Here is an 18,755-nt window from a genome sequence, read left to right as displayed (position 1 = left end):
GAGAGGCTCAGTGGTAAGTGCCTGCTGTGCAAACGTGGAGACATGAGTTTGAGTCCATCACACCCACGTAAAAGCTGGGCATGATGACACATGGTGATAGCCACAGTTCTGTGCTGATGGGAGACAGTTGGATTGAGGGGTTGCTGTCCTGCCAGTCAAGCCAATTGGTGATCTCGAGTTAGTGAGAGATCTGTCTTAAACATGAAATAAAGAAGCAGTGAAACACACCCCGCACCAACCTCTGGCCTCCACACACATATATGCATGCACACACACGCACACTCACATTCACACACATGCACAGTCCCATGCACATGTGCATACACTTATAAAAAGAATCGTTGATTTAAAGCATCTCAACGTTGTTTAGTAAAACTCACAACTTCCCCCGTGCATTCAGCATCTGTCCAGGAGGAACTGTTGCAAAGCTGGATTCTGAAACAGAATTGCTATTACAGGTGTTTAAGATTCCTTTCTGTGGCTGATAAAACACTCTGACCAAAAGGAGCTTAGGGGAGGAAAGGGTTTATTTGGCTTACAGGCCACAGTCCGTCACTCGGGGAAGAGAGCAAGAAGTTGAACTGGAAACTATGCCTGCAGGCTTAGTTGGTAATTTATTACTTCTTATGTAGCCCAGGACCACCTGCCCAGGGAATGGTGACATCCACAGTAGGCCCTCCTGTGCCACTCATAAGTCAGTAATTCCACACACACTTGCCCACCAGCCAGTCGGATCTCGACAGTCTCTCAGTTGAGACTCCCTTCTCAGTTGTCACGTTGACAATTAAAGCTAACTAGGACATGAGGAAGGAGCAAAGGACATAAATTCTAATCATTTCACTAACATTTCAGATTGGATGATAACCAGTTGCCAAAATACTTAATTTGTTATGCTAGTTTATTAAGCAAACAATGGGCCCCATCACAGTCATCTAGCTCAGTGAAGATGGCCTATGCCGCTGAGACGGGCTGTGTCTGCAGAGGCCATGTGACCTCAGTCACTGTCCACAGCTTCTGGTGCTCACGCTTTATGTGCTTCCGGCTTAATTGCACATGACTGTGTTTCTGCTGGAAAGAATTCACTGCACTAGAAACTGAGGTCTTCATCTTAATGGAATTAAAATAAAAAAGATTTGTTGCTCATTAAAACAACAGCAGCATTATATTAAGAAGTGAAGAGTCTTCAGCAGTTTGCTGTTCCATACAATGGAAAATGGCATCCGATTACAATTGACACCTAAAGCCCCAGCTTTGTTGGGGAGTGCTATCTGAATGGTGCAGATCACTTACACCCTCCTCATTGCAATAAGTAAATGTGCTCACAGCATCTGTAGGCATTTGGGAAGGGGTGTGTTTAGAATAAATTAAGTACAGATTTTTCTGTATAAGCGTGTCTCACAAACAGATTAACACACTTCACACTGCTTAACGATCTTTTACTTTATTTGTCAGGCATGGGCCTTGGTACATATTAGCCCACCTCAGAATATAGTCCCCACTCCCTGTTGTTGTTTTAATGTCCCCTACCTTAATTAAGGTGGTAACTGTTCACAGGCTTGCCTCTGGAAATTCAAGGGCTAGAAAAAATAAAGGCTATTTTACCTTGGGTTGTGTGCTGAGTTTCAGCACCTGCTTCCTCCTGTTACCTGAGCAAAGTAATTCTCTATAATTAAGCATAAGAAACAAAAAAGTGTAAATGCTCAATAAAAGTTAACTCTAGAAGGCAGTAATTTCAGTGCTAACATGCTATTTTTTCCTTAAGAAAGGCCCCCAAGTTGTCTTGCTTTTGTTCTAGTTTTAATATTAGGTTAGTATATATTAAGTTTTGGTTTTGCTTTTTAAAATTACTTTTAATTATGTGTATATACATCTGGCAAATGCCCCCCAGAGTTCAGAGGAGGGTGTCATTTCTCTTGGGGCTTCAGTTACAGGTGGTTGGGAGCCGAGCCAGTGTGCTAGGAACCTAATTCATATCCTCTGCCGGAGCAATACATCTCTCCAGCCCCGGGTTTGTGTAAGGGTTGTGTTGTGTGCCCGGGCTGCTATGGCCCTTACTTGCTGTGTAGCTCATGGTGACTTGAGTTGAGGCTTGTCCAACTGTAACTTTCTGAGTGCCAGGGTCCCAGGGATGTGCTGTGCCCCCGTGCTGTTTTTTAAATTATCTGTATTATCTGTAGGCCCGGTTAGTGATCAATGAAGACACAGACACGTGTTATATTTTAAAATAGCCTTAGTTCACCTGGAGCAGGGCAGATACCAATCCTCTAAACTATTTTCCATAGTGGGGCAGGTATGGGATCCCTGCCTAAGTCCCATTCCATTTGCATCCAATAACTTCTATCAAGTTACCTCCCGTCCAAAATCCCAAATATTTGCTAATGTTCTTCATCTGGGCCTGCTTCTGCATCCCCGCCAGCCATGTGTTTTTCCTCCATCTAACCCATGGCGGCCTCCTACTCCTCTCCCTCCAGGTCTCTCTCCTTTGTCCTCTGGCAGTCTTTCTTCTTCCCAGAGTTCCTGTCTCTCCTAGCCTGACCAATCTCCTGCCCTGCCCTGGTGATGGCTTTTTATTAAGCAAAAGGTGGATCACAGAGACAGCAAGAAGTAATTAGCATCAAAACACATCAGACCATTCCTCAACACTATGCTCCAGTTTCTTACACTCATTTACGAAGAAGGAATATGAAGGGATGCTGGGCTGGGCTGGCTCTATTTGTCTTTTGAGTCTCTGTTGATGAGATCATATAAAAATGCTTGCCTGCCAAAGGTGAATGAAGAAAGAGCAGAACCTGTAAATGTTGGGTTAGCCCCAAAGGTTTTACCTTCAGAGAACATCTCCAAGGAACAAGCTCGGCATCACTCTTCATTCAAGTCAAGCTGTTTGGACAGCTAGCTACTCCTCACAGCCTTTATTCTTTCTATGTGAGGCATGTGAACCGTGAGATTGGGGAACTGGACTGGAGTAAGAATTGCTGCTTCCTCCCTGCCACCTTCTCTGCCTGCATGCTCAGATACACAGTCTTGTAGGCACACCTCCCAACCCCACCCCTCACTTCTACCATCCTTGAGGTAGTCACATAGCCTAGTGACCAAGACGTGTGCAGCTAGCACTTGGAATTCCTCTCCTTGCAAATGAAGCATTCCTAGCACCTCAGTCCAAACAATGATATACACTCACCCCCAAAACCCCCTACCCATTTCTCCAAGGTTTGTGCAGCTGCCATTCTCCCTAGTAAATGGAGCTGTATCACTGGAATTGCTGTGTCACTGGAAAGCTGTCATTCCCCCTCACCCCCACACCCACACACCCACATACTCACAACCACACACTCCCACACCCACACACTCACACCCACACACACACCCACACTCACACCCACACACCCCCAGACTCCCACACCCACACCCCCACACTCACACCCACACACTCCCACACCCACATTGGTGCTTGAATGCCCGAAAAGGGAAGAAATAGACTCGGGGCTCTAGAATGGCATTTCTGCCCATTCTTCTCCATGGAGCCTTTTCAGAACTCAGCCACATTGGTTCCTCTTCTTAAGTAGTCCTTTTTGTTTCAAGCAGTGACGGTTTCTTTGCATTCCTGTCTTCTTGTTTATTCTTTGGATACACTTATCTTGATTGTTCACCATAAATGACTATGAGTTTATGTGTTGAATTGCAATTCAGGACACAAATTAGCCTAGAAATGATAGGACTGTCATTTGGCCCTGTGTATTTCTATATCACTTTCCATGTTAATTAATCTACCCTATGTCATGAGCTATTTGCATTTCACAGTGAATGGTGCTGGATTGGCCATGGCTACTTGTGACATCATTTTCCTGAATGGAGGGAAGCCAGCTAACTTCCTGGACCTCGGTGGTGGTGTAAAGGAAGCCCAAGTTTACCAAGCATTCAAACTGCTCACAGCTGATCCCAAGGTAACTCTCTCTAGTAAAGAGGGCCTAGTGCTCAGCATCTGGGCTCCAGATGATGTAACTTGGTACCTGCTGCTAAGAATGAAGAAGCCAGCATATGTTTTGTAGTCTCAGGTACAAATCCTGCTATCTATTCATTCCAGTACATGATAATTTGACTTTAATTTGGTTAAAGGCTTCTAAACAGCTCCTGGGTCTCATTTCAGAAACTGTGCCCACAACGTCTTGGGAGGTGGAATAGAACACAAAAGACAGTGCGTCAAGCAGCGATCTGCTGTTCATTAGCATGTATTTGGGTAATTGCCACCGAGCTGTTAATCCTATATTTATATGACTTATGGATTCAGCCTCGCATTTCTTTTGTAAAAAAGACCCTAAAAATATTACCAGACTATTAGACATGTAAACAATTATAGGATAGCATTATAGTAAATAATGTATAGAAGAAATAATAGCCTCACTGTTTTCTGTATATGGTTTGATCTCCATTCTTCATTGCAACAGTTTGTAACATAGAGATTAAGCAGTAAATTACTAATGTCATTTCCTAAATTCTGCTGTTTATTTGTTTAAACGTTTTCTTTTTAACATAGTGTAGCAGACTGGAATGTAGTGTTGCTGTCTCCTGTTAGGGGTACTGCAGGTGTAATGAGTTCTTGGTCAGTTTTTTGCTTTGCTATAATTGTCCTTTCTTGGTCGTCAGGGGAACAGACTTAGGCTTGCTTCTTATATAGAATGTCTCTATTTTTTGAAAATGTATACATTTCATAATTTTCATTTAATTCTCCTAACTGGACTTGGGACTGACTGTATGTCGTATCCATGTGTATTAAACTTCATTCAAGAATTGTTAACCCAATATTATTAGGGTATTTACATTTTTGTTTGTTATTTGAAAGCATAAGAAATCTAGACCATCACAAATAAAAACAAAACCCGAATTGACCCCCACCCCTATCAAGATATGCATTACCACTTGCTTCTTGTGAAAGCTTCTCATTAAGATGTACATAGATGCTAAGATCAAAAACTCAGTGACAACACATGCTGGGGAGGATGTGGAGAATGGGGAACATTTCTCCATTGCTGGTAGGGGTACAAACTTGTACAACCACATTGGAAAGCAACCTGGTGCTTTCTCAGAAAAATGGCAATAATTCTACATCAAGACCCAGCTATACCACTCCTGGGCATATACTCAGAAGATACTCCACCATATATCAAGGACATTTGCTTAACCATGTACATAGAAGCTTTATTCATATTGGCCAGAATCTGGAAACAACCCTTTTGGCCCTCAACCAAAGAATGGATAAGGAAATTGTGGTACATTTACACAATGGAATACTATTCAGCTATCAAAAACAAAGAATCTTAAAATTTGAAGGCAAATGGATAGACCTAGAAATGATCACCCTGAGTGAGGTACCCCAGATTCAGAAAGACACCATGGTATATACTCACTTACTTATAAGTGGATATTAGCTCAACATAGATGTCCTTTGAGAGACTCCACTCAGCCGGGGATTGGAACAAACACTGGGACTTACAGCTGGACTCTGGGCAAAACTGTTGCAAATTGTGTGAAAGAGTTGGGGATGGAAGGACAAGGTAGAGGGGTGTCAGGAGCTTGACACGGAGACTATGAAAGGCTGGTGGATCCGGACCCGGGGGGGGGGGCCCTGCACAAACTGATGGTGCCAAGGACACTGCAAGCAGAGCACCGAGGCCCCTGTTCAGATGTAGCCGATGCACAGCTCATTCTCCACATGAGGAAAGGGGCTGGGAGGGAAGAGTGGGGCACTGCCTCACATAGGAACTCTGGTGCAGGCAGTTTGATCACCAACGCTTGGTGGAGATGCCCTGTGGGGATACAGAGGGAGAAGATGCAGGCTGTCCAGACAGCTGATAGGCTGTGATCAGATGGTGTAGGGGAAGGAAATAGGGCAGAAGAGGGAAGAAGGATGGGAACAAGAGCGTAAGAGCAAGGGGATTACAGTTGGGATGTAATGTGAATAAATTATAAAAACTGTTTTAAAACCTAGTAGCTAATGAATCTACTAGTTATTACTTTGATCAGAATCTTATTGTCACAACTGTGTTCCCTGAGAAAAATCAGAATAAAGATTTCATTATATTGTGCACAATTAAAAAAAAAAAGTGCAGAGGCCTGTTTGGGTGCACATGCAGTTTGGTTCCTTATGTCCAATGTGCTTGTCAGTATTTCTTGTGCCTAGGTGTTTTCTGAGTGTAATTTACCTTACAGTTTGCTAACTCTTTTCTTTTGATTCATAAAACAACTATTAAGATATCATTAGCTACTTCTCGTCAGTTCTACAGTGTTGTCCAGAAATAGCAAAGCCTCTGCAATCTAAGCCACTCATCCATCAAAGGTATTGGCGAAAAATCGGTCTATGCCGCCTGTGTTGTATAGGTCTAGCTGGTCACCAGTGGCTCTCCCATCCTGTGTTGTTTAGGTCTAGCTGGTCACCAGTGGCTCTCCCATCCTGTGTTTTGTTTAGGTCTAGCTGGTCACCAGTGGCTCTCCCAGCCTGTGTTGTTTAGGTCTAGCTGGTCACCAGTGGCTCTCCCATCCTGTGTTGTTTAGGTCTAGCTGGTCACCAGTGGCTCTCCCAGCCTGTGTTGTTTAGGTCTAGCTGGTCACCAGTGGCTCTCCCATCCTGTGTTATATAGGTTTAGCTGGTCACCAGTGGCTCTCCCAGCCTGTGTTATATAGGTTTAGCTGGTCACCAGTGGCTCTCCCAGCCTGTGTTGTTTAGGTCTAGCTGGTCACCAGTGGCTCTCCCAGCCTGTGTTGTTTAGGTCTAGCTGGTCACCAGTGGCTCTCCCAGCCTGTGTTGTTTAGGTCTAGCTGGTCACCAGTGGCTCTCCCAGCCTGTGTTGTTTAGGTCTAGCTGGTCACCAGTGGCTCTCCCATCCTGTGTTGTTTAGGTCTAGCTGGTCACCAGTGGCTCTCCCAGCCTGTGTTGTATAGGTCTAGCTGGTCACCAGTGGCTCTCCCAGCCTGTGTTGTATAGGTCTAGCTGGTCACCAGTGGCTCTCCCATCCTGTGTTGTTTAGGTCTAGCTGGTCACCAGTGGCTCTCCCAGCCTGTGTTGTATAGGTCTAGCTGGTCACCAGTGGCTCTCCCATCCTGTGTTGTTTCGCGCATGCCTTCTTCGTACTTCCTTCTAAGGGAAGAGTCCTTTTCCTCCTAGAGCTCCCCATTATACGCTGTAGGTGCCACGAACACTTGAGCACAGCACCTGGCTCTCTGAACCACAATGCCTCTGAGGGCAATGGTTGGAATAGGACACTGATTGCTAGTGCCTGTGGAATATACTTATGTCAGGGTTAGAGAGCTGCTGAGGGTTAAATCTACCAAGACAAGTATCAGGACTTTGAAACATCTTTTCTTAGTAGCTGCTCTTGAATTTTAACTTCATAAAAGTACAGGGTGTAAGGGATTTTAAAAATGACTTGCAGAGCCATTTTTATTGTTTTTGTTTAAATAGTCTCTTCAAAACTTTTGACTTTACCTTATGGAATATTTTCAAGTGCTTGGAGTGCTTCAACTTCTTTGAGATTGGCTGTCATCCTGGGATGGATAAAGGGATGTGGGAGTTATTTTCTTCACACTATATCAGGAAAATGAATGCATAGCTTATCTCCCTGAACACTTTCCAAACCTTGAAATTTCTAAGCTGGTTAAAAACATGGAAATTAATCCGTGTTTTCAACTCTGGCTTTGGTTCATGCAAGTCAGAGAACAGTGGGGGGAAAAGATAAAACTAAACACAACAAAAAAGGGTACAGATGAGTTGATTTGATTTTGCAAAGAAACAGCTTGTAGTTCTGGCAGTAACTATTTCTAATAGAGCCATGTCCACCTGCCTAGAAGTAGCTCTTCCAAGAGCCCACAGATAATTATTTCAAAGTATTGTCTTGTTAGATAGAAGAATTAATCAGTTACGTTCGCTGAAACTCAGAATTACAAACAGCTTGTTAGTGTTAAACTCAAACCAAACGCACAGTCTTAACACCTATGTTTTTGTTGTAACACAACATAATTTTACGGGTAAAGTAATAAGTACAATGTCATTCATGAAAAATATGACAGATTCGCATTTTTTTATCTACAGTGTTAGCCATACCTCTGAATTTTACATTTCTTTTGCTTGCCTAGGAAGCCCACATGCTAGTTTTCATGTTTTTAATATAAACATCTGCATAACAAATTTATGTACTTGTTTATAACATCTGACACAAAACTCCTGTACCATCTAAACCAAGAGTCTTCAAGATAGTTCAATTATTCACCCAATTTCACATGAGCTTTATCGTTCAGTGTGTTTTATATTTTCCGTCATAGCTCAAGTGGAGAGTAAGGCTATGGGGTCCATCTGCTGATGGGAGTGTAAGTCTCACCTGATCTGCATTTTGACTTGTAGAATAGCATTTTTAAACGCAGGGATAGATATAACAGAAACAGGAGTTTTGTTGCAATCTGTTAACAATTTAACACATTTAAAAGAAAAATATTATATAGAATGTTGTCCTTGGGTTTTGTTTTTGTAATTATGCTTTGGCTTGCATCTCTAATTCTGAGTTGAGAATTCCAGACACAGCATCTGGCCTCTGTCAAGTAGCTTGTGTACATGAATAAAGCGAAGGCTGGTTGGCACAGCTTCCTCAGTGACCCTGCTGGTGGCCTGCGCTGGCCGAGCCTGCGGCCCTCTGGGGCCTTCTTTTGAGGAGCTAGAGGAGGTGAGTGGCATGAGTGAAGCACCTGGCTTGCCTGGACTGTGCGTCCTGGTTTGCTGCCAACTTAGGAGTGCCTCTTCCAGGGTCCTTCAGCTGCCGGAAGGAAAGATGCTGCCTGAAGCAAAGACCTCCTGAGATGAGAGAGCATTCTTTATGGGGCTCCACAGCCCGACAGCCAGGGGTTACCTTTTACTACTTACTGCCATGGAAACCTGGGCATGTGATTCAACTTCCGTGTGCCTCAATTTCCTCTCTTTTATAAAGTGCTTACTAAAGAGGGTTGCTTAGTTACAAGAATTGAAATATGCATATCTCTCTCATTTGAAGGGACTTTTGATTGGGTAGTAACATTTAACATATTTAAGAAAGGATAAGGAAAACCTACCCCACGGGGCGGGCAGTCGGGCCTTGCACATGCTCCCCCACCCCCACCCCTGGACTGGCTCTCTGCGGCGCCTTCTTGTTCACCTTCCTTATGGCTCTAAATTCACCATTTGAAGTTCACAGTTCACCATCTAAATTCACCTCAACATTTGTCTAAAACACAGATCTTAAATAGTTGGAGGAGTTACCACCAGCTGAGAATACCCTTGAAACTGCTAAGCAGATCAAGAAATATCCCTGAGCCCCCATGTACACCACCCCCATCCTTCTCCCAGCCTGACCTACCCCAAAGAGCAACCACTGTCTGTGAACTAGCACAGATTTGTATACCTGCCTTTGAACTTAAAGTCTCTTGTGCTGTGTGCTCTTGTCACCGTTCCCTTCTCGTCAGTGGTGGTACTGGCCAGTCTTTTCAGCTGCAAGCATCCTAGCAGGTGTGTGGCAACACCTGGGTTGGGTTAATAAGACCTTGCTCTGTTGGACACATTTCATTTATTTGTTGGTCATTGTAATATCATCTAAACCTTTAAATTACTATCGTCTATAAAAATGTGAAAAAACGTGATTTCAGTATCATTTCTAAAGCACAGCTGACACTTGTGTCATTGTTTTAAATGTTCAGCTCCTAGTCATTTTCTCACCATCTGAACAGGTTCCCTCATGCCCAGCCTTGTCTATGTGCTATTTTGAAACTGATGGCATGTTGGTCCTGTGAATCTGGGAGAGCGGGGCCTAGAAATGAGGTGGTCTAATGCCTCATGCAGTAGCCAGCTTCATTCAGAGCACCAGACAGTTAACACAGTGAGGGGTAAGAAGAGTAAAGTGTACAGTCACAAGGACAAGTCACATGTGGCAAAACATAGAGGCATAGAAAGGATAGTGCAAAGCGTTTAATTGAGGAACACCAGCAAGCAGTAATCTGAAGTAAACACGCCCGATCTAACCTGCCGCACCTGGTAGGAGCATGAAGCAAGCATATGCCAAGAAGAATTTTGTGTTGTGAAAAAACTGGGATCACAAGACTCTTGGAGTTTTCTCACAAGCACTCAGAATTCTCACATGACTTAGTGGCTGTGTCCAGCAATGGAGGACTGAAATGGTCATCCCTTTGCCGAGGTTCTCTAATTGGACAGCCAAAATCAAACAAACAAACAATCAAACAATAAAAGGAATCATCAGTTCATGTTTGAAAGCACAATATAATAATATTCTGGTATAAAATTGCGAAGCGAGTATCCTTTTGAGCCCTGTAGTAAGTGCTTCAATTTCTCCAGAATTGGAGGCAAGAGAAGTAAAACTATACGCCTGGTTTCCAGGACCATTGTGCCCAGGCGGCTTTCGGCCTGATAACTGTTCTGGTTACTGCCTGCTAAATGAAGCGGTGTAAAGTGCTGTGCTTGTAGTGTATTTAAAGACAAAGCAATACTATGGTTTTTCTTCATTCACCTTTGTATCAGAGCAGGGAGTTTCTTAAAAGGTACACTGAGGCAGATAAAATTTTAAAAGCTTTACGAGGACAAACAGCAATCCCAAATTTGGCAGCTTGAAGCTGGCATGGCCCTAGGGATGCTGAGGACAGGCTTTCTGAGCGCAAACTCGGAAATACAGCAAGGAGATCCTGTTGCCTATCCAAGAGGAAACCTTTACTTCCTGAGTCACTGTAGACAGATTGCCTGGCCACAAGGGGGCCTTTACATCCAGGGTCCCTGACGCTCTGGCAGGAGTGTGTTTTCATAGGAAGTGCCCTGGGCTGGTGCAGCGCCAACTTCATTGCTTGTGAAACAACTACCCCGTTACTCCTTTCCTTCCTTTCCTTGAAAATACATTGTTCTTTCACGTAGACTGAGAATATCAGAAGACAAGGCAGACATGCTTGCTTTGTTGTTTTTGTTTTGATTGTTTGGATTTTTAACTGTTGTACAAACTTTTTATTGTGCTCATCCTATATAAAGGATAGGTTTGTGGGTGACATTCTCATGCCGGTGCTTTGATCTTATGCACCCTTATATCAGCTACCATCCTTCCTCCTACTCTCTTCTCCTTATCTTCCCAATAGCCCTCTGTTTTGAAGTGTGTGTGTATGTGTGTGTGTGTGTGTGTGTGTGTGTGTGTGTGTGTGTGTTTTTTTAAATTAAGTCTGGATTCCACATACAAAAGAAAAAATATTTCTCATTCAGGGTATGGCTTGATATGCATAACATAATCTTTATTTCTATCCATTTTTATTTTACTGCAGATTACCTTATTTTACTCTTTTGTTGTGACCGAGTAAAGCTCCATTGTGTATTTGTACCTTATCTTCATATCTTCATCAGTCAGTGAGCAGCCCTGATTCCATGTCTTGGCTGATCTGAAACTACCGTAGTGCATGGGTATGCAGATGCCTCTGTGATAAGCTGAGTCAGACCCCTGCCATATACCTGAGAGTTACTGGAAGGGTCATAAGTGCTTGGTTTATGGTTCTCTGAGTAACCACCTGATTGGTTCCTAGAGTCAGGCCGCCATTCTGTACATGGTAGTCTGCCTGAGCATCTAGTTTGGGGAAAATGTTTTGTTTCTCAATGTAAAGCGTGCTCAATCTAGTCTACTTTTACTTAGATGAACCAGTTATTTATGTTTTTAGGGACTGGAGAGATGGCTCAGTGGTTAAAAGCAGTAGCTGCTCTTCCAGAGCATCCAGGTTTGATTCCAAGCACCAACATAGTGGCTCAAAACCTTCTATAAATCCTATTCCAGATGATGTGATGCCCTCTTCTCACCTCTGTAGGCACCAGGCAAGCACATGGTACAAAGACATAACGTAGAAACAAAATACTTATACACATTAAAACAACAACAACAACAAACTGAAAAAGTACATGCAAGCAAATTTTCCACCTTTAATTGAAGCATAGACATTGTATCTGTTTATGCATGTATGACTGTTCAGTGCACACTTGCAGTGTGTAATGATTAGGTCAGCATAGAATAGCTCGTTACTGTCAGATCATTCTGCATATGCTGCAAATGAAAATCTTTCTGCCCTGTGTTCCTCCTCTGCCCTGTTGACACTGGTTTGCTTCTCTCATGAATGTATTCAGACTTAGCTTCTGTTTCTTTCCCTGACTGATGTTGGTGTGCTAGAAGTCATGTCTGTCTAATGACATCTTACACACAGCATCTCCTCTTCTATAGTTAGTAAGTTGAAAAATCACTTTAGAGGGAGAGGCAGGAGGGCCACCTGGAATGCAGGACTCCCTGCCTTAAACAGTCAAATACAAAGATACATCTGTATATGCTTTTAAAAAAATGAGTAATAGTTTTGATATAAGCATCACATTGATACTATAAAGCTTTTCACTATTATATTTTTATTTGTCCTATAGTTGTTAATACTCTCAGCAGCTAAGTGGTGTCTGTGTACCTATAAAAGCAGTGTTTAGACAACCATGGGAAGTTCTTCATAGAAAGTAAGATTAGCCCCCCCCCCCATGTTATCTCCTAATAAATAGGAAGCCGGTACCCCGCCCCACCGGCCTGAGGGTATTTTTATTTATAGAGAAAGTTTTAGTTATTTTTACTTAATACAAAAGTTTTAGTTAGTGTTCCCCTTTTAACTTAAAGGTGATTTTTAGAATTTAGGTCCCTTCACTTTATGTGTTTGGAAAGTTAATTTGTACTTGTATAAACATCACTAACTTTTAACAATTTACATTTCCTATTAAATGTATAAGATTTAAAAATGTCCCTGACGGTTTTTTGTTTTGTTTTGTTTTGTTTTGTTTTTAAACACAACACAGCCACTGCTAACACTTGGTTGAGTTTTCTTCTGGCATATTTGTTCCACAGTAGGCACCATATTTGTTAGTTGGTCTTCTTGACTGTCAATTTTCATTAACATTAATGCATCCTGATCAGTATTGAAGGACCACTGTTATTCACAAGATATTTGAAGAGGCCAGTGTAATAAGTGGAACTCAGTGCTGTAACTAGCACTGCTACTGTTTCTGTTTCAGTAACAGTGAAGTAAAGGTAACCTGAGGACACTTGTACTTTGTGTATTTAATACTCAAATGGACTCCTGGCTCCACTTCCTTGGTGAGCCTGGAGTTAATGGTGGGTTGTTTGTAACTGTGGCACAGTCACTCTGAATTGCATAGATTCCTGAGCCTGCCTCAGTCCTTACCTGAGTGTCTAGCTCGCCATGGTCCTCATATCTCCCCAAAGCCTTCATTTTAGTGAGGAGGGGTGAGCTGAGAAGAGAAAGTCCTCTCCAGTGTTGCCTGTTTTCTTGCTAGATGTTGAAAACAATGTTCACTAAAGAGCCTTGTGAGAGTCAGGTGATGTCTTTATGTGTTCTCACCACTCATTCCAGGTGAACGTATAAAATAGGTTTTTAAATCTCTGTAACCCTTGCCACATGTCACTTTGGTCTTAACTTATGCCTTCCTTTCTTTTCCATGTGATGGAGAGTTACCTCCTGTGTCCTTCCTATTTTAGATGTTCTCAGCTTGTCTGGGAATGAACTTGCTTTCCTCCCACCTTATTGCCAAATTAGTCATCTAGGTAAATACTTTTCAGCTAGAAAGAAAAGCTCCACAAGTTGCTAAGCTGTCCCCTTCCGAAACTGTTCTGTTCCCGGAGCCATGTGTTTGTGAAGACTGCAGTACAGCAGGGCATGCCACTGGAGACCATAAATCTAGAACTAGACCTGTCCTAGCAGAGTTGAGGATGGATGATGCCTTTACAGAGGATGGGGTGACCTCCCGTCCAGCAGCCAGAGGCCATGCACAGTGAGTGTTTGGGAGAGACTGGAAGCTCCAGGGCCTTCCTGGAAGGGGGAACAGGGAAGATGGTAGAAGAGAGGCATCCCCACATCGGCAGGGTTCCAGACATCATTTAAGGGGTGGTCTGAGCAGCCACCGTCTCCAGGCTCTCCTGCTGCTGCCAAACTTGGAGCAAATAGATACCAAGTATAAAAGAAGGAACTCAGCCACGGGTACAAGTCAGGTACCTATTAGGTCAAGGGTCACCGCACCCTCAGAGTGGCTTAACTGGATTGGGAGGCTATTTCCAAGCATGTTGGAGGGCAGGTCTTCATGATATCAGAATTGTTGGGCCAGACCCTGCACCATGGCTGCCATATGACCTGGGCTCTGCCACCTGTCCTCTATAGACCAGATACAGAGACAAAGTAATGATAAAAAGCAGAAAAGGGGGATTTGTTCAATGTGGACACATTGGGAAAAGAACAAAGTGATCCAAGAATCCTAGCTCCTCTGGTCTATCTTCATGGTGGTGACATGAGGTTTGGTTTAAATGGGGGCCGGGGAGGCACAACTAATCAATGTGGCCCTTCCCGTCACTGACCCATCATTGTCTTTACTCACTATCTGCTACAAAGTGATATGGCAAGTCAGCAATGTGTGACGTCTCTCAGGAGGTAAGCTGACCTCCTGCTGATACCAGACTCCAGCCTTTCCCATCTCCCAAAATGAGACTCCTAAGGAAATCTAATTCCTTGGGGATCCATAGTCTCAATAGTCTGATATCCAAAGGGAGGGGTGCAAATTTCTCTTTAAAATATCTTTATTCCTGTCAGGACAGTTACACTCAGGGGCCTCATATCAGAAGTAATATTCCTCCAGACCACAGAATAACTAAAGGGATGAGAAGCCACTCCAGGCTGTCAGCACACAGGATTATGAATTATATAGGTATGTCAGTCTTTCTGCTGTGGGCACCGAGGGTGAAGTCACGAGCGAGTAGAATCCTATTCCCTGAAGCTGCCACTGAAGGACAGGAAAGCTAATGAGCAAATAAACACCCAGTGCGAAACAGATACCAAAAAGTAGGGCCAAAATAATCAAGTGTAACAAGAGTGGCAGGGCCTGTAAGCTCTTCTATGGGCCTCCCCAGGAACACCGCTCTGCTTGGGTTGCCCTGGTAGGATTGGAGTTTGGGGTTTGTGGTCCTCAGCATGACTTCCCACCCAGCATGTCCTTCTACTGGGAGCTATTATCCCTGCTCTCTTGCTTCACTGCGTCCTTACCAGAGTTCCCTGAGCAACAGGGCTTACTGCACTGCAGACCTTTGGAAGTAAGGAAGGGCTGGGACGGGAGGCAGCAGGTTGACTAGTTGACACTGCAATTTTCACTCTAATTTGGGTGGCTCCTGCCTTGCAATTAGAGAACGTTTTCTGGCAGACCTGCTTATTTTATCTGCATTTCTGGGACCCTCTCCTGAGGATGTTTTTACCACCCTCAAGATCTTATGAACTGGAGCACATCGAACACAAATATTAGCATTCCCAAGGGCTGGTTGGCATAAATCCCAGTTAATTATTTTTCTCCCTGCTTATCTATAGGTCCTTTCATTAATCGTTATGTATAAGCATTCTCAACACATCCCTGTTTTTGCAATTAGAACTCAGTAGAGTCTTCTTGAGCAAATACTTAGGTAACTTGTAATACCCAGAGGCCTTAGGCTCAGAAACAGTGAACAGAAAATATGGAGCTTTAACCCTTAACCTTCTGGATTTGACTTGGTTGAGACCAAAACAAAAGTGACTTAGGTACTTCATTGTGTCCTTGTGCCTCAGGGCTATTGGAATTTGGGTAGCAGCTAAGAGAATAAATGCCATTGCATCTTGTGTTTAAGGAGATGTCTGATTTTTTTTTTTAACATGTTGCAACCTGTGTTCAGTGGTTGTAGTTTAAGAATGGAGCTAATTCTCTATTTAAAGCCAAACTAAGCAAGTAACCCAAATGTTGATGGTGCTAATAAGATTCTGACAAAAAAGTTACTTTATATTCACCTGAGGAGAGTGAAGAAGTGAATGAAAAAATTCAAATTAAAAAAACATGCAACAGACTTAGACTTTAGAATCAGAATTTATTGTCCTATTTTTCTGTTCAGCTACAACCTTAAAAACACTGTATATTGTGAGGTGCAGGGCCCGAGAAGATGGTATAGTCAGTAGAGCCCTGGCCAAGGAACATGAGGGTGTGCATTAGAGTCCCTAGTCCCCGTGTAAAAAATTAATACAAAACAACAACAACAAAACAAGCCAGGCAGATGTAGGAGCATATGCCCGGCCTTCCAGCTCTGGGGAGAACAGAGGAAGGTCCCTGTTGCTTGCAGGCTAGCCATTTATCTAGCTGAACCATGAGCTGCAGATAGCAAGAAAAACCTGTCTCGGAAAATAAAATCTAGAACAACAGAGGGAGACACCTGATATCGACCTCTGGCCTCCACCTGCATGCACGCGCACACACACACACACACACACACACACACACACACACACGCATCCCCCCATATACTCACACGTGAACACATATACACTTATATACATTTTCACACAGAGAAAGTTGTGACAATTAACCAAACAATGCTAAATGCTTTAGCTGTGCAGGGTGCAAGGAAGGAACGTAGTGGCCACCCCCATCCCGGAAGTGTCCATGTGCACTGTCCCACACAGCGTGGAGCTCCTGCATCCCACTGACAGCCAAAAATGAATGAGTCATGTGACATGCCTGGCCCACGGCTCGCTGAGAAGTGGAAGACCACGCGTGATTTGGTGCTCTGGCTTCCCACGGAGCCTCGCGTACGGGCTTTTCTTTTGCTGCCATCACCCCTGTAAAGCAGTGGAAAGAGCAGCTGAGGGGCACATGTAGTCTTCCTGCATTCTTCTAAGGCATGAGGCATCCATAACTCTTAAAGTCACATCTCATTGTCTGGGTTCTAGAGTAGGAGAAGAGCGTCTGTGGAGCCGAGGAAGCCGTGTGTGGCTAGGCACCACCAGAGTGGCCTCCCTCTTCAGCGTTTCTATACACATCAGTTTGTTTTCAAAGTGCTGTCCAAAGCAGAATAGAGAAGCTACAGCCCTTGCCCAATTAATGCAACTCCCTGCTTTTGAAATAGCATATTTTGGGGATGCAGCTTTGTTTATTCTTTCTTAGTGTACTGACTGATGGCAGTGACGTCCCAGCCTATTTGACCGAAGACGAACACTCATAGTGTGGTGGGGAGTGGCATCAGCTTGTAAGCCAGTGGCATTCTGTGAATCGTTTCAGGTGTATCAGAAGCACTGAGGCTGAGACTAAGCTGTGAGGAACTTTTACTGTGAAGACCCGTTGTCGTGACATGCAGATGGAAGATGGACTTCCTTGTAATTTACATGTTGCCTCTTATAAGAATATTAGCCTGTCGCTGTCACTGAATTCGTTAAAAATTGATCCTTAGCCACAGATTGTATGAGCAGCACTGCACAGTCACTTTCAGTGAGTGATCGGTGTATGAAAGGCAGCACAGCAAGCACATCTGATGGCGGAGCTGATAGTCCAGTGGTTTGATTAAAGGCTGTGGTGACCGTAGGCTCTGCCGGCTCTTGGCTCCTTGTGCTTCCTCCTGACTCTTCTTCTGTTCCTTTGGGACCACCTCTCCTGTCCCCTGTCATTTTGGAGGCATATTCTTCCCAATGCACATTCCGCACTTTTCTTGTAAACACACAGTCCACTGAGCACGCTCAAGCCACACAGGTTGATGGAATGTCTCCCTGTGGTAGGTTGCTTTTAAGGTCTTGGCCACAAGCCCTTCAGATTAGGCCGAGAAGCCTCTAAGAATTTCCTCTTGGCCGGGCAGAGGTGGTGCATGTCTTTAATCCCAGCACTGTATTCAGGAGGCAGAGGCAAGAGGTTTGAGGCCAGTCTGGTCTAAAAAGCGAGTCCAGGACAGGCAAGGCTACACACAGAGAAACCTTGTCTTGAAAAACCAAACAAGAAAAGAAAAGTAGTTTCTTCTTGGGATACCCTCAGGGATAGGGCCACCTGCCTCTGGGGTCATGAACTTGAATAATGGGGCCCGGGAGGCTGCCCTTCCAGACGCCTGGCCCATGTTGTGTAAGTTCCAGCACTGCAGTTTTCTGATGGAGCCTCATGTGCACTCATCATGCAGTTACGTGTCTTAGGTGTGTGGCTGTTCAGCGCATGTCTGCGTCAGCTAGAGTCTCCTTTATGTGCACATTCTGTGGCCCACGGAGTCCCCGTCCCAGGGCAGAGCCCAGCAGTTCGTTCTAACAACCTCCTCAGAGGATGCTCATGTGGTTTTAAATTTGAGTTGCAGCCTCAGCTTTGTCCTGTCCCCTTACAATAGAGTCCCTTTCTATCACTGATGTCCACCACAAGTCCTGCCTAGCTGTGAGGACCAGCTTCACCAAGCCTAAATCACACCAGCATCCTCTTCCACGCAGTACCAGGCTCAACTCTTTTAATATTTATCTGTTCCCTTTCCAATGTGCTGTGACACCAGCTTCTGTTTTATTCTTTTCTATTTCTGTGTCATATCCATCTTTGAAATTCAGAGGAAATTAGCATTCTAAAGTGCCTTTCTATCCAACTGAGAACTCAGGGTAATCTTTCTGTTAATAAAGTTCATCAGTGGGTTTGTAGGTGCATTTTTCCCTTATCAGTTCCCTTTAAAAAAAAAAAAAAAACTTTATTTTTCCTGGCTGTTAACGTAGAGCATAATAACGGGTTGTGTCATTCTCAAGTGACTTTCTATAAACTTTATGAAATTACCTCGTCTTGAGTGTAGTCACTGAAGTGGGTCTTATTCACTTTTGTCTCTGCTAAGTTACCATCAGCCACTGCCTTTCACCAGAGACTTCTGTGCTGTTATGTTCTCTGT

The 18,755-nt window shown here is 43.8% G+C and overlaps 1 protein-coding gene across 1 annotated transcript in view; it reads left to right on the top strand.

The window, feature by feature from the left end:
- The window catches only part of Suclg2 (succinate-CoA ligase GDP-forming subunit beta), a 259,745-nt gene that overhangs the window by 154,851 nt on the left and 86,139 nt on the right, over window positions 1-18,755 (top strand). The window contains exon 9 of the mRNA XM_051154952.1: window positions 3,799-3,941. Coding sequence (XP_051010909.1) covers window positions 3,799-3,941 — 143 coding nt within the window. The remainder of the gene's footprint in view (window positions 1-3,798; window positions 3,942-18,755) is intronic.

The sequence above is a fragment of the Acomys russatus genome, chromosome 13 (genome assembly GCF_903995435.1).
Source record: "Acomys russatus chromosome 13, mAcoRus1.1, whole genome shotgun sequence".
NCBI lineage: Eukaryota > Metazoa > Chordata > Mammalia > Rodentia > Muridae > Acomys > Acomys russatus.
The sequence above is the reverse complement of the archived record's forward strand: the minus strand, read 5'-3'. Positions and strand labels throughout refer to the sequence as shown.